The 14,068-nt window shown below is 40.6% G+C and overlaps 3 protein-coding genes across 4 annotated transcripts in view; 2 read left to right on the top strand and 1 right to left on the bottom strand.

The window, feature by feature from the left end:
• LOC117950222 (elongation of very long chain fatty acids protein 4-like) overlaps positions 1–11,700 on the top strand; it is a 20,700-nt gene extending 9,000 nt beyond the window's left edge. Inside the window, exon 9 of the mRNA XM_034881022.1 lies at positions 11,287–11,700. The gene's annotated coding sequence lies outside the window, so the exon portion shown is untranslated. The remainder of the gene's footprint in view (positions 1–11,286) is intronic.
• On the top strand, positions 7,796–11,700 carry LOC117950223 (elongation of very long chain fatty acids protein 4-like). The gene is made up of 8 exons (XM_034881023.1): positions 7,796–8,070; positions 8,169–8,226; positions 8,744–8,931; positions 9,068–9,148; positions 9,314–9,370; positions 9,460–9,574; positions 10,883–11,010; positions 11,096–11,700. The coding sequence occupies exons 2-8, from the start codon at positions 8,169–8,171 to the stop codon at positions 11,258–11,260; spliced, it is 792 nt and encodes a 263-aa protein (XP_034736914.1). The 5' UTR covers positions 7,796–8,070; the 3' UTR covers positions 11,261–11,700.
• A 40-nt stretch (positions 11,701–11,740) lies between these two features.
• LOC117950219 (zinc finger protein GLIS1) overlaps positions 11,741–14,068 on the bottom strand; it is a 76,590-nt gene continuing 74,262 nt past the window's right edge. For both annotated transcript variants that reach the window (XM_034881016.1, XM_034881018.1), the window contains exons 9-11: positions 13,732–13,862; positions 12,715–12,870; positions 11,741–12,622 (exon numbers count right to left, since the gene is read on the bottom strand). In XM_034881016.1, the coding sequence (XP_034736907.1) occupies positions 12,486–12,622; positions 12,715–12,870; positions 13,732–13,862 (424 nt within the window). In that variant the 3' untranslated portion in view covers positions 11,741–12,485. The remainder of the gene's footprint in view (positions 12,623–12,714; positions 12,871–13,731; positions 13,863–14,068) is intronic.

Raw genomic sequence — 14,068 nt, 5'->3', positions numbered from 1 at the left:
ATGTATGTATAGTACAGTACAGGCCAAAAGTTTAGAACCACCTTCTCATTCAACGTGTTTCCTTTATTTTCATGACTATTTCTATTGCGGATTATCACGGAAGGCAGAAAATGCAAGAATGAACACATATGGAATTATGTACTTAACAAGAAACTGTGAAATAACTGAAAAAATGTCTTATATTCTAGTTTCTTCAAAGTAAGAACCCTTTGCTCTGATTACTGCTTTGCACACTCTTGATGAGCTTCAAGAGGTAGTCACTTGAAATGGTTTCCCAACAGTCTTGAAGGAGTTCCCAAAGATGGTCAGCACTTGTTGGCCCTTTTGCTTTCACTCTGCGGTCTAGCTTTACCCAAACCATTTTGATTGGGTTCAGGTCCACTGACTGTGGAGGCGCCGCACTCCATCACTCTCCTTTTGGTTAAATAGCCCTTACACAGCCTGGAGGTGTGTTTCGGGGCATTGTCCTTTTGAAAAATAAATGATGATCCAACTAAACGCAAACCGGATGGGATAGCATGCCGCTGCAGGATGCTGTGGTAGCCATGCTGGTTGAGTAAGCATTCAATTTTGAATAAATTCCTTACAGTGTCACAAGCAAAGCACCCCCACACCATCACACCTCCTCCTCCATGCTTCACAGTGGGAACCAGTCATGTAGAATCCATCCGGTCACCTTTTTTCCGTTGCGCAGGTTGGAACCAGCGGTTGGAACCAAAGATGTCAAACTTGGCTTCTGCTTGTTGCCTCTCCTTAGCAGTGGTTTCATAGCTGCTATTTGACCATGAAGGCCTGATTCGCACAGTCTCCTCCTAACAGTTGTTCTAGAGATGTGTCTGCTGCAACAACTCTCTGTGGTATTCATCTGGTCTCCAATCTGAGCTGCTGTTAACTTGCAATTTCTGAGGCTGGTGACTCAGATAAACTTATCCTCAGCAGCTGAGGTGACTCTTGGTCTTCCTTCCCTGGGGCGGTCCTCGTGTGAGCCAGTTTTGTCGTAGCGCTTGATAGATTTTGCAACTGCACTTGGGGACACATTTAAAGTTTTCGCAATTTTCCGTACTGACTGACCGTCATTTCTTAAAGTAAGGATGGTCACTTGTTTCTCTTTACTTAGCTGATTGGTTCTTGCCATAATATCAATTCTAACAGTTGTCCAATAGGGCTGTTGGCTGTGTATAAACTTGACTTCTGCACAGCACAACTGATGGTCCCAACGCCATTAATAAGGCAAGAAATTCCACTAAGTATATATATGTATATGTATATATACGTGTATATATATATATATATATATATATATACACATACATACATACATATATATATGCCATTAACCTGTTATTTATCGTTCCTCTGTGCCATGACTTACATTGTTTGGAGTCCAAATTGACATGATAGCGTCACACAGTTGTTGCAGATTGGTTGGCTGCACCTATGATGCAAAAACCTTGTTAGCCCACATTCCAAACCTGCTCTATTGGATCGAGACGTGACTATGGAGGCTTTTTGAAAACTCATTGGCATGTTTAAGAAACCAGTTTGAGATGATTTCAGCTTTCTGACACCTTATCTTCTTGACAGTAACAAATAGAAGATAGATGAGGGTACACTGAGGTCATAAAGGGATGGTCCTGGTCAGCAACAATACCTTTCCATTTTGTGTTTTTTTCTGTAGTGGTCCCAGTAGTTGTCCCAGTAATAGTTGTTTCTAAAGTGTACTGAAGCATAGACTGTAAATAAAGAGCATCTCCACTTCCTCCCACTGCACGGATGTGAAGCCAAAATATCCCAGATACGGACACTGCTATTTAGTATTTTGGGGCCAGAGTCTCAGTAGTCAGTAATTCGTAGTGATTGGGGGGTGGAACTGTGGTATCAAAGTCCTGGTCACACACCCGCTTACAAATTGCGAGTCAATCACAGCTGTCAGTCATGCCATTTTACTTCATTCTTTTTAAAAGCGTCACTTCATCAATAATTTATCAGAGGAATTAACACTCGAACAAACCTTAGCACGATAAGAACTACTAAAAATGGCAGAAAGTAAACCTTTATTTGACGTTTACTTTGATTTTTTAGTTTGGCTTACAGTCAGTGAAAAAAAGTATTTGGTCCCCTGCTGATTTTGTAAGTTTGTCCACTGATAAAGAAATTATCAATCTATAATTTCAATGGTAGATTTATTTGAACATTGAGAGACAGAATAACTACAAAAAACTCTTTTTGTACACTCTTAAAGGGTGTGCTCCTAATCTCAGTTTATCATCTGACCATAGAAGCAATCAATTAATCATATTCCAAACTCTCCATCATGGACAAGACCAAAGAGCTCTCCAAGGATGTCAGGGACAAGATTGTAGACCTACACAAGTCTGGAATGGGCTACAAGACCATTGCAAAGCAGATTGGTAAGAAGGTGACAACAGTTGGTGCGATTATTCTCAAATGGAAGAAACACAAAAGCACTGTCAATCTCCCTCGGCCTGGTGCTCCATGCAATTTTTCACCTCGTGGAGTTGCAATGATCGTGAGAACAGCGAGAAATTGTCAATGATCTCAATGCAGCTGGGACCATAGTCACCAAGAAAACAATTGGTAACACACTACGCTGTGAAGGGCTGAAATCCTGAAGCACCTGCAAGGTCCCCCTGTTCAAGAAAGCACATTTACAGTTGTGAACCCCTTGAAATTACGTGTAGTTTTGCATGAATTGGTCATAAAATGTGCTCTGAACTTCATCTAAGTCACAACAATAGAAAAACAGTCTGCTAAAAATAATACTAGAGAAACATTAGATATTGCCAAGGTTCAATTGAAAATAACATGTAAACATTCACAGTGCAGGGAGGAAAGATTATGTGAACCCCTAGCCTAAGGACCTCTCCAAGAGCTCATTGGAGCAAGGAGTGTGCCAATATTGACTCCAATCAATGTGATGATATTGGATGTGTTGCTGACAGCTGTCCTGCCCTTCAGAAACACCAATCTCTTGTGGGTTTACTGGTTTCAGGAAGCACTGTCTGATGTGAACCATGCCTCGCAGAAAAGAGCTCTCAGAAGACCTACAATCAAGAATTATTGGCTTACATGAAGCTGAAAAGGGTTACAAAAGTATCTCCAAAAGCCTTGATGTTCATGTGTCCTCGGTAAGACAGACAGTCTACAAATGGAAAAAGTTTAGCACTGTTGCTACTCTCCCTAGGCGTGGGCGTTCTGTTTAAATGACTGCAAGAGCACAGCGCAGAATGCCTTAAGACCTACAGAAATCTCTGGCACATGCTAACATTTTTGTTGACACATCTACAATAAGGAAAACATTAAAAAAGTTCAACATGTGGAAATGGCCAAAATCACACTAATTTTGCACATTCAAAACAAAATGGCGGACTTCCTGTTGGGTTTATGGGGGGGCTACAATGGAGTTTTAAGTCCGCCCTGCCATGCTACATATGTGTACCAAGTTTCGTGACTCTACGTTAAACGAGCTGCAGGGGCTCGATTTTCTTAATTTTATAGGTGGCGCTAGCGAGACATTTTTGTGCGCCTATTCCCGAAACCATTACAATACGTACATTTTCACCAGACTTGATGCGACCGCCAAATTTGGTGAGTTATGAATATGATGAGTCCCTCAAAAAAGCAATTCATTTGCTGGATTAAAGTATAATAATAATAATAATAAGAAGAAGAAGAAGAAGAATAATAATTCCTTCAGTTCCAATAGGGCCTTCGCCGCTGTCGGCGCTCGGGCCCTGATAATGGAGTACATGGGAGAAGATATTGCAGCACGTTTGAAGTTTGCAAAAGAGCACCTAGATCCACAGCACTTCTGGCAAAATATATTGTGGACAGATGAAACCAAAATTGATTTGCTTGGGAAGAACACACAACACTATGTATGGAGAAAAAACAGCACAACAACATCAAAACTTCATCCCTACTGTAAAACATGGCGGAAGGAGCATCATGGTTTGGGGCTGACTCAGGGCTTGGACGGACTGTTGTCATTGACGGGGAAAACGAATTTCATTGCTTTTTTTTATGCTTTCAAAACAGTATCTGGACTAAACTTTGAAATGTACCCACCTGTGATCCACTCAACATCCGCTGATGTTAACTATTAGTCAAAATAATTCATAATTTCTGCGTTTTATGTATAATTTCATATAAATGAGCTTTGTTGACCATGAATTCAAAGAATAAGTGGGAAATCTATCATTAAACCAGCGCAGTTTTTTTCTCACAAAAAAAGTTTATTTCCAATTTTGACCTGGAAGGACAAGTTCATGGTTACCGGGAAGACAACACAAGGGTTAAGAGAGCGAGTGTTCCAAAATTACTCCAGGTCATCTGCAACTACAGGAAACGTTTGGTTGAGGTTAGTGTTACCAAAGGAGGGTCAGCTAGTTATTAAGTCCAAAGGTTAACATACTTTTTCCTTTCTGCACTGTGAATGTTTACATGTTTTGTTCAATTAAACCATGGCAAGATCTGTTTGTGTAGTATTTTCAGCAGTTTGTGGTTTTCTATTGTTGTGACTTAGATGAAGTTCAGAGCACATTTTATGACCAATTCATGCAAAACTCCACTTAATCCCAAGGGGTTCAATTACTTTTTCTTGCAACTGTACATGCCCTTCTAAAGTTGGTCAATGAACCTCTGAATGATTCAGAGGACAAGTGGGTGAAAGTGTTGTGGTCACATGAGACCAAAATGGAGCTCTTTGGCATCAACTCAACTCGCCGTGTCTGGAGGAGGAGAAATGCTGCCTATGACTCCAAGAACACCATCCCTACCATCAAACATGTAAGTAAACATGTACTTTTTTCTGCTAAGGGGACAGGACAACTTCACCGCATTGAAAGGACGATGGACAGGGCCATGTACCGTCAAATCTTGGGTAAGAACCTACTTCCCTCAGCCAAGGCATTGAAAATGGGTTGTGGATTGGTATTCCAGCATGACAAAGACCCCAAACACACGGCCAAGGCAACAAAGGAGTGGCTCAAGAAGAAGAACATTGAGGTCCTGGAGTGGCCTAGCCAGTCTCCAGACCTTAATCCCGTTGAATATCTGTGGAGGGAGCTGAAGGTTCGAGTTGCCAAATGTCAGACTCTGAACCATAGTGACTTGGAGAAGCTCTGCAAGGAGGAGTGGGACATAATCCCTCCTGAGATGTGTGCAAACCTGGTGGCCAACTACAAGAAACGTCTGACCTCTGGGATTGGCAACAAGGGTTTTGCCACCAAGTACTAAGTCATGTTTTGCAGAGGGGTCAAATACATATTTCCTTCATTAAAATGCAAATCAATTTATAACATTTTTGACCTGCACTTTTCTAGATTTTTGTTGTTATTCTGTCTCTCATTGTTTAAATTAATCGACCATTAAAATTATAGACTGATAATTTCTTTGTCAGTGGGCAAATGTACAAAATCAGCAGGGAAACAAATATTTTTTTTCCCTCATTGTACATCCTATCTACTAACATGGTGGGGGCAGAGTTTACGACCTATACTTCAGCCAGCCACCAGGGGCGATTGAAATGTTTTGGTTTCAGTTAAACAGTCTATGCATCAACCCCTAAACAAAAGTAGCATATCACATAGTCCTGCTTTGCCAGTCCACAGAGCATTCCGGGATGGGGGAAAAAACCTGCTCTGGTTTATTGGCATTTCTTTAAACCAATTGCAATTGCCTTTGGTGGCGCTGAGCGCCGCATGGAGCAGCAGGGCCTCGGCAAAATACCCTCTGGAAAGATATTGTTCCTTATACGTCAACCGGAGTTTAAAATGCCAACACAAAGAAAGCGGAAGGTGAGGGACATCCGGCAGAAATGAAAGACATTCCGCAGAATTTCAACAATCCCGGAAGTGGAACATCGTGGATAAAGACTACATATCACCTGACATAATTAACGGTGCTCTAAGCGAAATCCCACATTTTTTAGGCTACAACATTTGTTGTCACATACAGCACATATCTCCTCACTATCTGCGAGCAGCCTGTCCCCAGAACACACTGTATAAAAACAGTCTCTGTAGACAGCCCAGGGTCTACAAACAGCAAGAAAAACAAAATGTGCCCACCTGCACCACGAAGCATACACAACCAGTGTTCCAGCCAATAACTAACTAGAAGGATTTGGGGGTGGAGGTTGGGGGGGGGGGTTAAATGCGCAAATGCGCACTCAACATTGCTTAGAGCACGTTTAAGCAACGATTGAGTCAAATAATTAAGGACTGCTTTAAATTAATTTAATAAATGCAATATAATCAATATAACAGCAAGATAACTTTCCTCTTTCAGGAGACTTTTTTTTCTTGCCAGGTCTGAAATTGATGCTCACTTCGGGGATAACCTCCTTGACTTCTCCCACCCAGAAGCTGGGAAGCAGGAGACGGTTACTTTACCTGTGTCTTGGAGCTCATCGTCTCCACCTTTTACTCTAATGTTTACATTTGAAAACTTTACCTGCCAGCTGGTTCGCTCATAGCACAGGCTAGCAGAGTTAGCAGGAGAATGGCAAGTTGATTTCCCGATCCTGATGAAGAACTCATAGCACGTCATAGAACATCAACTACATGAAGGACAACTAATATTTGCAAAATAGACAATATAGCATACATTTAGCAGAGCTGAGGAAGAGGCAACTGGAGAGGTCCACACCTTCTACTAATAACAGATTCCACTCTTGTCATTTGTCTCTCCTCATCTCAATGAGGAAGGGAAAAGATGGAAGCACACCAGCAAAACGGATGACAAGAAACCACAGACTTCAAATAACAAACTAAGTGCAGCTATTAGCGGCATAAGACAGCTCTCCCTCAGCTCCATCTTCAACACAGTTGAACAGGAATCATTTTGTGTGTGTGTGTGTGTGTGAGAGAGAGAGAGAGAGAAATTGCCTTCCAATGCACATGTGCCTTATTGTCAAACCATCAGCCCTATATTGCCATATTATGGTATTACTGTGGTATCTTGGGAATGGAATAAAAAGGCCATTAAAATATTTGAACAATCAATTTTGAAAATGTTATCAAATGACAAAAACAAGTATATTGCTCCTCTGATTTTCCGGAAGGCACTTTAGTGAATCAGCAGTGTAGTTTGATTTGTGATGGTCTCATTATAAATAGTGTTTTTGTCACTACATTATGAATAGACTATAGCCTACATGGTTTTATGCAGTATGTGAGATAATTGTCATGTTCATTAAATAACGTTTCTTTGGATAATAAAGCCCAGACACATGACAAACACCAGATTTCAATTAAGATCTAGAATTTATCTTTGCATGATGGATACATTAAACAAAAAACATCAGCTTTTTTATTATATAATATAAAACGACTTATTCATTTTTTATGAAAGTCTTTTGTAATAACTTGGTATGTCACAGGGCCAGTGGATTATATTGTATAGTTGTTCATTTAGTAGTTAATTTATATTTTTATACTATCTAATTCTGCATCTCCAAACTGGACAATCTGTCTAATCTGATCCCCCTTGATGGACAAGATGGTGCTTTTATATTTATTTCTATATATATATATTATTTAAATCATATATAAATAAAATACTGTCTAATACAAAGCAGGCTATAAGATATAAATAAAAAGTAAAATAACACTGAAAAGTCGGTCACATTATGGCGGGAAACCGCGGCCCCTGCTGAACTCAACATGTAACAACCAACTGAACCTGTCAAAAAAAAAAAAAAAAACGCCAAACCCAAAGCGAAGACAAACAGGAAGTGAATGAAATTGTTCTCAGTCGTTATTCTCCGCTGTCTTTCAAAGTTATTCAGGTGGAAGAGAACCCAGCAGTGTAGCTCCCCGTGTTTAGTGTTTTTCTTTTTAGTGACTTTAGCTAGTGAACTCTCTCTCTTTTGCTGTTTCGGCTTGTCGTTCCAACCTATCTTCATTCATTCATCGCAGGAAGGAAATCTGGTTTTGGCAACGGCGCGTGCTGTCAGGTGAACTCCGCTAATACGTATTTGACAGATATTGTCCAAAGGGGTTCACAGAAGTTTACTGTTGAAACACCGGTTTCAAATTCGTATCGGTGAGTAACGTTATTTGTTTTTTTTTAAGCTTTAAATGCTAACGTTACATATTTAGGTGTTTTTTCTTCTTCTGGTCATTAACTTTCTCTGTTTCCAGATGGCTTCTGCGTGGCAAAGTGTCGTGTCTGTTCACCAGAGTTTAGTTGACAATGGAGGTATGATGGTGATTATTTTTCCTTACATATACAGTCCGGTCTAAACAACAAGCCTGCTGTGGGTGTGGGTTGGGAGCTGCAGATTGTTCTCCCCAGCTCGTCTACACAATCACTGCTTTGTGGTTTCTCGGATGATTAGCCACCATGACACTTTTTAAATTATATTGTCTTGTTACAGGAGTGGGAGGGGAGGAACACGGGCCCAAGAATAGGGAGGAACTTTTCATTGTCAGACGAAAACTGCCTTGATCTACATGTCCTCTCATATTTTTAAATGTTTTAGTTTTTTGAGTTGGTTTAAATTCAGAGAACTGCAAAAACAGGTTATCTAAGCTCAACTGGAACAAGAACAACTGGAAACAAAATTAGCATTTCCTGTGCAGTTTCAAACAAACAAAAAATGTGTCATACACTTAAGGCAGCTCCTAAAACATGGAATTCTAGCCAGAGATGGGCCCTGTAATATAATGTGTTAATTTGTAAATAGTCCCTGACACAGAGCTCTATTATGTTCCAGACAAGAGGACTGACCAGTGGCTGCTGGTCTACTCCCCCGTCCCGGTGGCACTCATCTTCCTGACGTATCTCTTCGTGGTGTGGGCCGGCCCTCGTCTAATGAAACACAGAGAAGCCCTTGACCTCAAAGGCGTTCTCATTGTTTACAACTTTGGCATGGTCGGCCTGTCTGGCTACATGTTCTACGAGGTGTTTGTGCTGATTTTTGTCCTCTTTTAGCCAGATTAATGATGAGCACAGTGAAGATGGAAATTCTCAGGAATGGGAATGTTTTATGATCTAAGTGATGATATTGGTGGTGTTTCATTGTATGAATCTGTTCCAGTTCCTGGTCACATCCTGGCTCTCCAACTACAGCTATCTGTGTCAGCCTGTAGATTACAGCAACAGCCCGCTGGCAGTAAGGGTAAGCAAGTGTCTCACTAGATACGTTCAGTCACTTTGGTGTGTTTATGCAGACATTTGGTCTTTCACAAGCTGCAAGTGGAACATAATTCACAGTATATCTAGCCTTTCAGACAGAATGAATAATGTCTAAAACTCATATTTCTCCATTGGTTCTTTCCTCCAGATGGCCAAGGCCTGCTGGTGGTTCTTCTTCTCTAAGGTTATAGAGCTCAGTGATACGGTGCGTATTTTATAAAAACAATGTTTGCAACATCAGTGATATGCAGAGTTGAAACTGTAACCACCTCCTCTTCTCCTCTCTATGAGCAGCTCTTCTTCATCCTGAGGAAGAAGAACAGTCAGCTGACGTTCCTTCATATTTACCATCACGGACCCCTGATGTTCAACTGGTGGGCGGGAATCAAATATGTGGCCGGTGGACAGTGTAAGTCAACTTTTTTTAGTCATTTGCTATAGTATAAAAATTAAGTATAAAAAAATTAAATAAGTATCATCATGACCTTGTTGATGGAAATTGCTGCGTAAAGGAGAAGTCTGGTGATATTCTATGTTTCATATTGTCAACATATCCTATGAAAAGACCAAAATTAAACAACAAATTGATCCACTAACAAGTATTGTCTGTGAAGCCAAAGCATGTTGTATTGCACTGTTGTCCAAAACTATTACAAACATGTAAATGAGCTACACTCTTGCCTTGGGTGACATTTTCTTACGTAGCCATTCAGGCTGGGGCGATATGCTTTAGTCACAATTACGACAACTACATCGGCGCTGATTTGTATTGCGAATTTCCTTTATTGTGATTCTAGGAGTATTATGATTTTCTTCTTTAACAAAAAAAGTTGAGTAGTTGTCTCTAATTCACTTCTAGAGACAATAAATCATGAGACAGTTCTAAAAACTTAAAGTGCTCATATTATGCTTTTTAGATTTTTTCCTTTCTTTTGTTGTTATATATCTTTTTTTGTGCATGTTATAGGTTTACAAAGTGAAAAAGCCCAAAGTCCATCCCAAAGGCACTAACCATCTCCAACAGAAAACACTCAAACTGCTCCAAACACCTCTATTGAAGTCCAGCCTTTACTTCTGTGACAAACGTGCATTGCATCTATGTTCAAAAATGCCAATAACAGGGGCCTGATTATGCTGTTGAATGTGACTGAAATGCTAAAGCTAAACTGTAAGACTTACACAAAGTCTTGGCAACCTTAGTATCTTACTGTGCCATTCTGTGTGTCTGCAGCCTCACAAGTTGAAACTTGTACCAGTTGTTTCCAAATTCACTCACTCTGTTCTTGAACTATCCTTCCTCTACAGTTTTTGAAATGGTTTTACCCAGTAATCGTTTCAACATTTTAAGTAGGGGGTCACCCCAAAAGATTTTGAGCGTCAAACACTTCATTTCCTGCATTTTGTTGACTTTTCATGCACCAGCTTGTACCTTTTCTACATCAAATTAGGGTGGACATGTCATAGGGTGTCCTGCTTCAACAACAATGCGTAGTTGCTTCATGCTTCTTCCAACACCAACTACTTTACCGGAGTACAGTTCTAGCAGTTTGTCAAAATAAAAGTCCTCTGCTAATTTATCATTTTTATTGTGGGGGGAGGGCAAAGGCACATGTTGTAAATATTGAAGGGGACACTAAATGAAATGAACAAAAATAGCCTATTTTGTGAGTGTTTTTTTGTTGTTGTTTTTTTTACATCGTCTGTTCCTATCCTGCAGCGTTCTTCATCGGGCTGGTCAACACCTTTGTTCACATTGTGATGTATTCTTACTACGGCCTGGCTGCCATCGGCCCTCACATGCAGAAGTATCTGTGGTGGAAGCGATACCTCACATCTCTGCAGCTGGTGAGTGGCCTCCTGCTCTGTATGAGAATACACAAAATGTTTGGGAAGTAAGCTAAACTGAACTTTTCCCTGACTTCCTCTCCAGCTGCAGTTTCTGCTCTTCGTCCTGCACTCAGGCTACAACCTGATCACAGACTGCGACTTCCCCGACGCCATGAATGCGGCGGTGGTTGGTTATGTCCTTATCCTCGCCGTCCTCTTCAGTAACTTCTATTATCAGAGCTACCTCAACAAGAAAAAGCAGAAATAAGGGACGCAGCGGTGAGGTGTTACACACAAAGTATTGTATTCTGTTCCTGTTGCAGTACTCACTAGTGTCCAGTAGAGGGAAGAACATCCTCATGCTAACAGTTTGAATGTTCTCCTGGCTTTCACCATCAGGCATCTGACTTGAACATTGAATATATTACAGACATGTATGTACTAATGTGAACAATCTGAGTTCTCTCTATTTTTTTGTATTTTATATAAAGTGACAATACATGTCGAAAAAGAGACATTGTGTGATCATTCAATTATTTATTTCTTAAATTGAGAAATGACAAACATTCAAATGATTGCTGTAAACAAACTGTACATTTTATACATATAATAATAATAATAATAATAATAATAAAGTAGGTTGGTTTCTCTGCATTATTGCAGAATTATGAGTTCAAACCCTCCTGAAGACATAAATCCAAAAAGCAACAAAAAAAACACTTAAAAACAAAATACAGAAATGCAAACATTTTTTTCCACTGCTAAAACAACACAGCAAAATGATATATTATTTTCTACACTTCAGTCTAAACAATTGGAAGTTGTAGATTAGAGAGAAAAGGGAGAGGACATTTCATTTCCATTCATGAGTTTTGTAGCGTTTAGAGTTCATAAAGCAATGTTGAAAAACCTGTATGTGGACATGCTGTTGGCCAATAAATGTGATTCTGAGTCTAAGAAATAATAATTAAAAAATTGTGATTCTTCAGCTTTACTAATAATAAAGAAGACATCTGTGTAATTTAATTTACTTGTGTCATTCTTTTATTTGAAGTAATGAAAAACCAGAAGAGCAAGAACCAGATCTTTGTCTATTTCCGTATAAATTACTGGATCATTTCACTTGTGAAAATGATTCACAACAGACAAGAAAATTACTTTTTGGTTGCACTGGTCACAACTGGAAGACATATGCAACTGGTGATGACATCTTTGTTGAAATAGCTCAGAAGCCTTCAAATTTTTTGAACCTACATTGACTATTAGTCAAATTTGCATCTTGACCATTCAGATGGTCATGTAAGTATTTAATTGCATTGCAGTATACATGTGTTTCATCTGGCAGCAAAGTACTTCAGAATAAGATGTAAATTATTTGACTTATTTGACCCATAGCTTGTATGAAAAAAAACAAAGAGGGGTTCCAAGTTTGAGCAGATGGGTGTGGAAGGACTGCAGAGTAGATGTAAAGTGTACCCTGCTCCAGTGTTGCTCTATGTCTCCGTGTAGACAGAGGACATGTGGCTCAGGCTGCGGTCAAAGTTACCCACCTGGAAGAAAATGCTCTCTTCTGGGCTGGAGGAGAACTGGCACCCTGCGCCGCCTTGAATCTCCTGGGCCAGGTTAAAGCCTGGAACAGAAATGATACATACCGGTTTGTTTTCACATTTTTAATGAAGTCATGGAGCTCTTTTATGCTCAGTCTTGGTAAAACCTCTTCACCTGCAGTGCCAGTGTTGCTGGTTGACATGTGGAAGCCATTGTGCTGATGGGAAGTGTAGGCGTGAGAATCCCCTGGGACGTGGACACCGCTGACCGTCTGCTCCATCCTATAAGAGTCTCCGAGGTGGAAGCAGCTCTGAAAGCTGCCTTGGTATTCTAGGAAATGAGGGAGGATGATGAGGAGAAAAATAGAAGCCAGACTTGATCGACTGCTGCCGGTGTCTATGGGTGATTGTTTCCAAGGTCGGTAAGCGCCTGCTCCATCTGGATGAAACCTAGATCTCGAATTATGACAATGCTATATTTGTGCTTGTGCTAACTGCGCCAGCCCCATAGTATGTGGCATTTATCCCCATCGTCTCAGTTTGTACTCAGAACAGACCGCAGGAGTCATTATAATGGAAAAGCGGCCTGGCCTGGAGCGCTTTTACGCAACGGCCTGACCACAGTGTGGTTAGAGAGACGTCCATGTGTAGATCTTTACAGGGAAAACAGTGTTTAAGGCATTAGGAAAAAAGGCTCTGGAGTGACAGCTTAGGCTGCCACGTTAGGGCACTGAGAGACAGCTGAACACATGAGCCAGCATTTTGTTGGTTAAATCAGCTTAGGGAAAAGGCTTCCGGCATGTGGTTTTCCCCACTCTGTCTCTGCGACTCTAATCTCTCTCTGTCCTAAAAATGCTCTGACAGAGCCACGGGAAGTATCGCTGCTCTAAAAGCCAACTTCCTCTCTTTGTGTGTTTGTGTGGCTTTCATGTGTGTCTGCTGGTATAGCAAGTGTTCAAAAAAGGACACAGGGGTGTTCTTATGTATGTTTAAGTGATTTGATACAGGCAATTCCCTTATAGGAAATTATACAAGAGTACTGCTCATGCAACATGTTACTGAATCGCCTTCAACAGGAAAAATGTTAGGATATTAAATTGAAACGCCAATGAACCTTTTTAAATTCAAGCCAAAACAGATTTCTTGTAAAAAAATTGTAACATTCAGACAGATGTCTTTAGGTCAGTCTTACCGTCGTTGTCAGACTGATGGTGGTGATAGTGAGAGTAGGGCTTGTGGTGAGGGTGGACATGCTGTTTCTCCAGAGGAGGAGGTGGCGTCCCTGTTCCCTTCAGGCCTGGAGACAGGAGGGGACCCGACACCCTGGAGGAGACACAGAAAGGACGGGTGAAATAAACATTTTAATCTTTCGATCTGTTCTTCTATCCTTTCTAGACGGTCTCAATACATTTGGTGATAAAATGCTTCGTCAATTGGGAAATCCTAATCAAAGCAGGAACTGGATGTCGGCCTGCTAAACACATGGTCTGATCTGCAGTCAAGTGCGCACACACACACACACACACACA

The sequence above is a fragment of the Etheostoma cragini genome, chromosome 9, assembly GCF_013103735.1.
Source record: "Etheostoma cragini isolate CJK2018 chromosome 9, CSU_Ecrag_1.0, whole genome shotgun sequence".
NCBI classification, from domain to species: domain Eukaryota; kingdom Metazoa; phylum Chordata; class Actinopteri; order Perciformes; family Percidae; genus Etheostoma; species Etheostoma cragini.
The sequence above is the reverse complement of the archived record's forward strand: the minus strand, read 5'-3'. Positions and strand labels throughout refer to the sequence as shown.

What these genes read in the sequence shown, in the direction of transcription:
- LOC117950223 (XM_034881023.1), top strand. Translation starts at nt 8,169, where the DNA reads ATGGCTTCTGCGTGGCAAAGTGTCGTGTCTGTTCACCAGAGTTTAGTT. An exon ending in GAGTTTAGTTGACAATGGAG is followed by an intron (nt 8,227 to 8,743) that starts GTATGATGGTGA and finishes ATTATGTTCCAG; the next exon opens with ACAAGAGGACTGACCAGTGG. An exon ending in TTATAGAGCTCAGTGATACG is followed by an intron (nt 9,371 to 9,459) that starts GTGCGTATTTTA and finishes CTCTATGAGCAG; the next exon opens with CTCTTCTTCATCCTGAGGAA.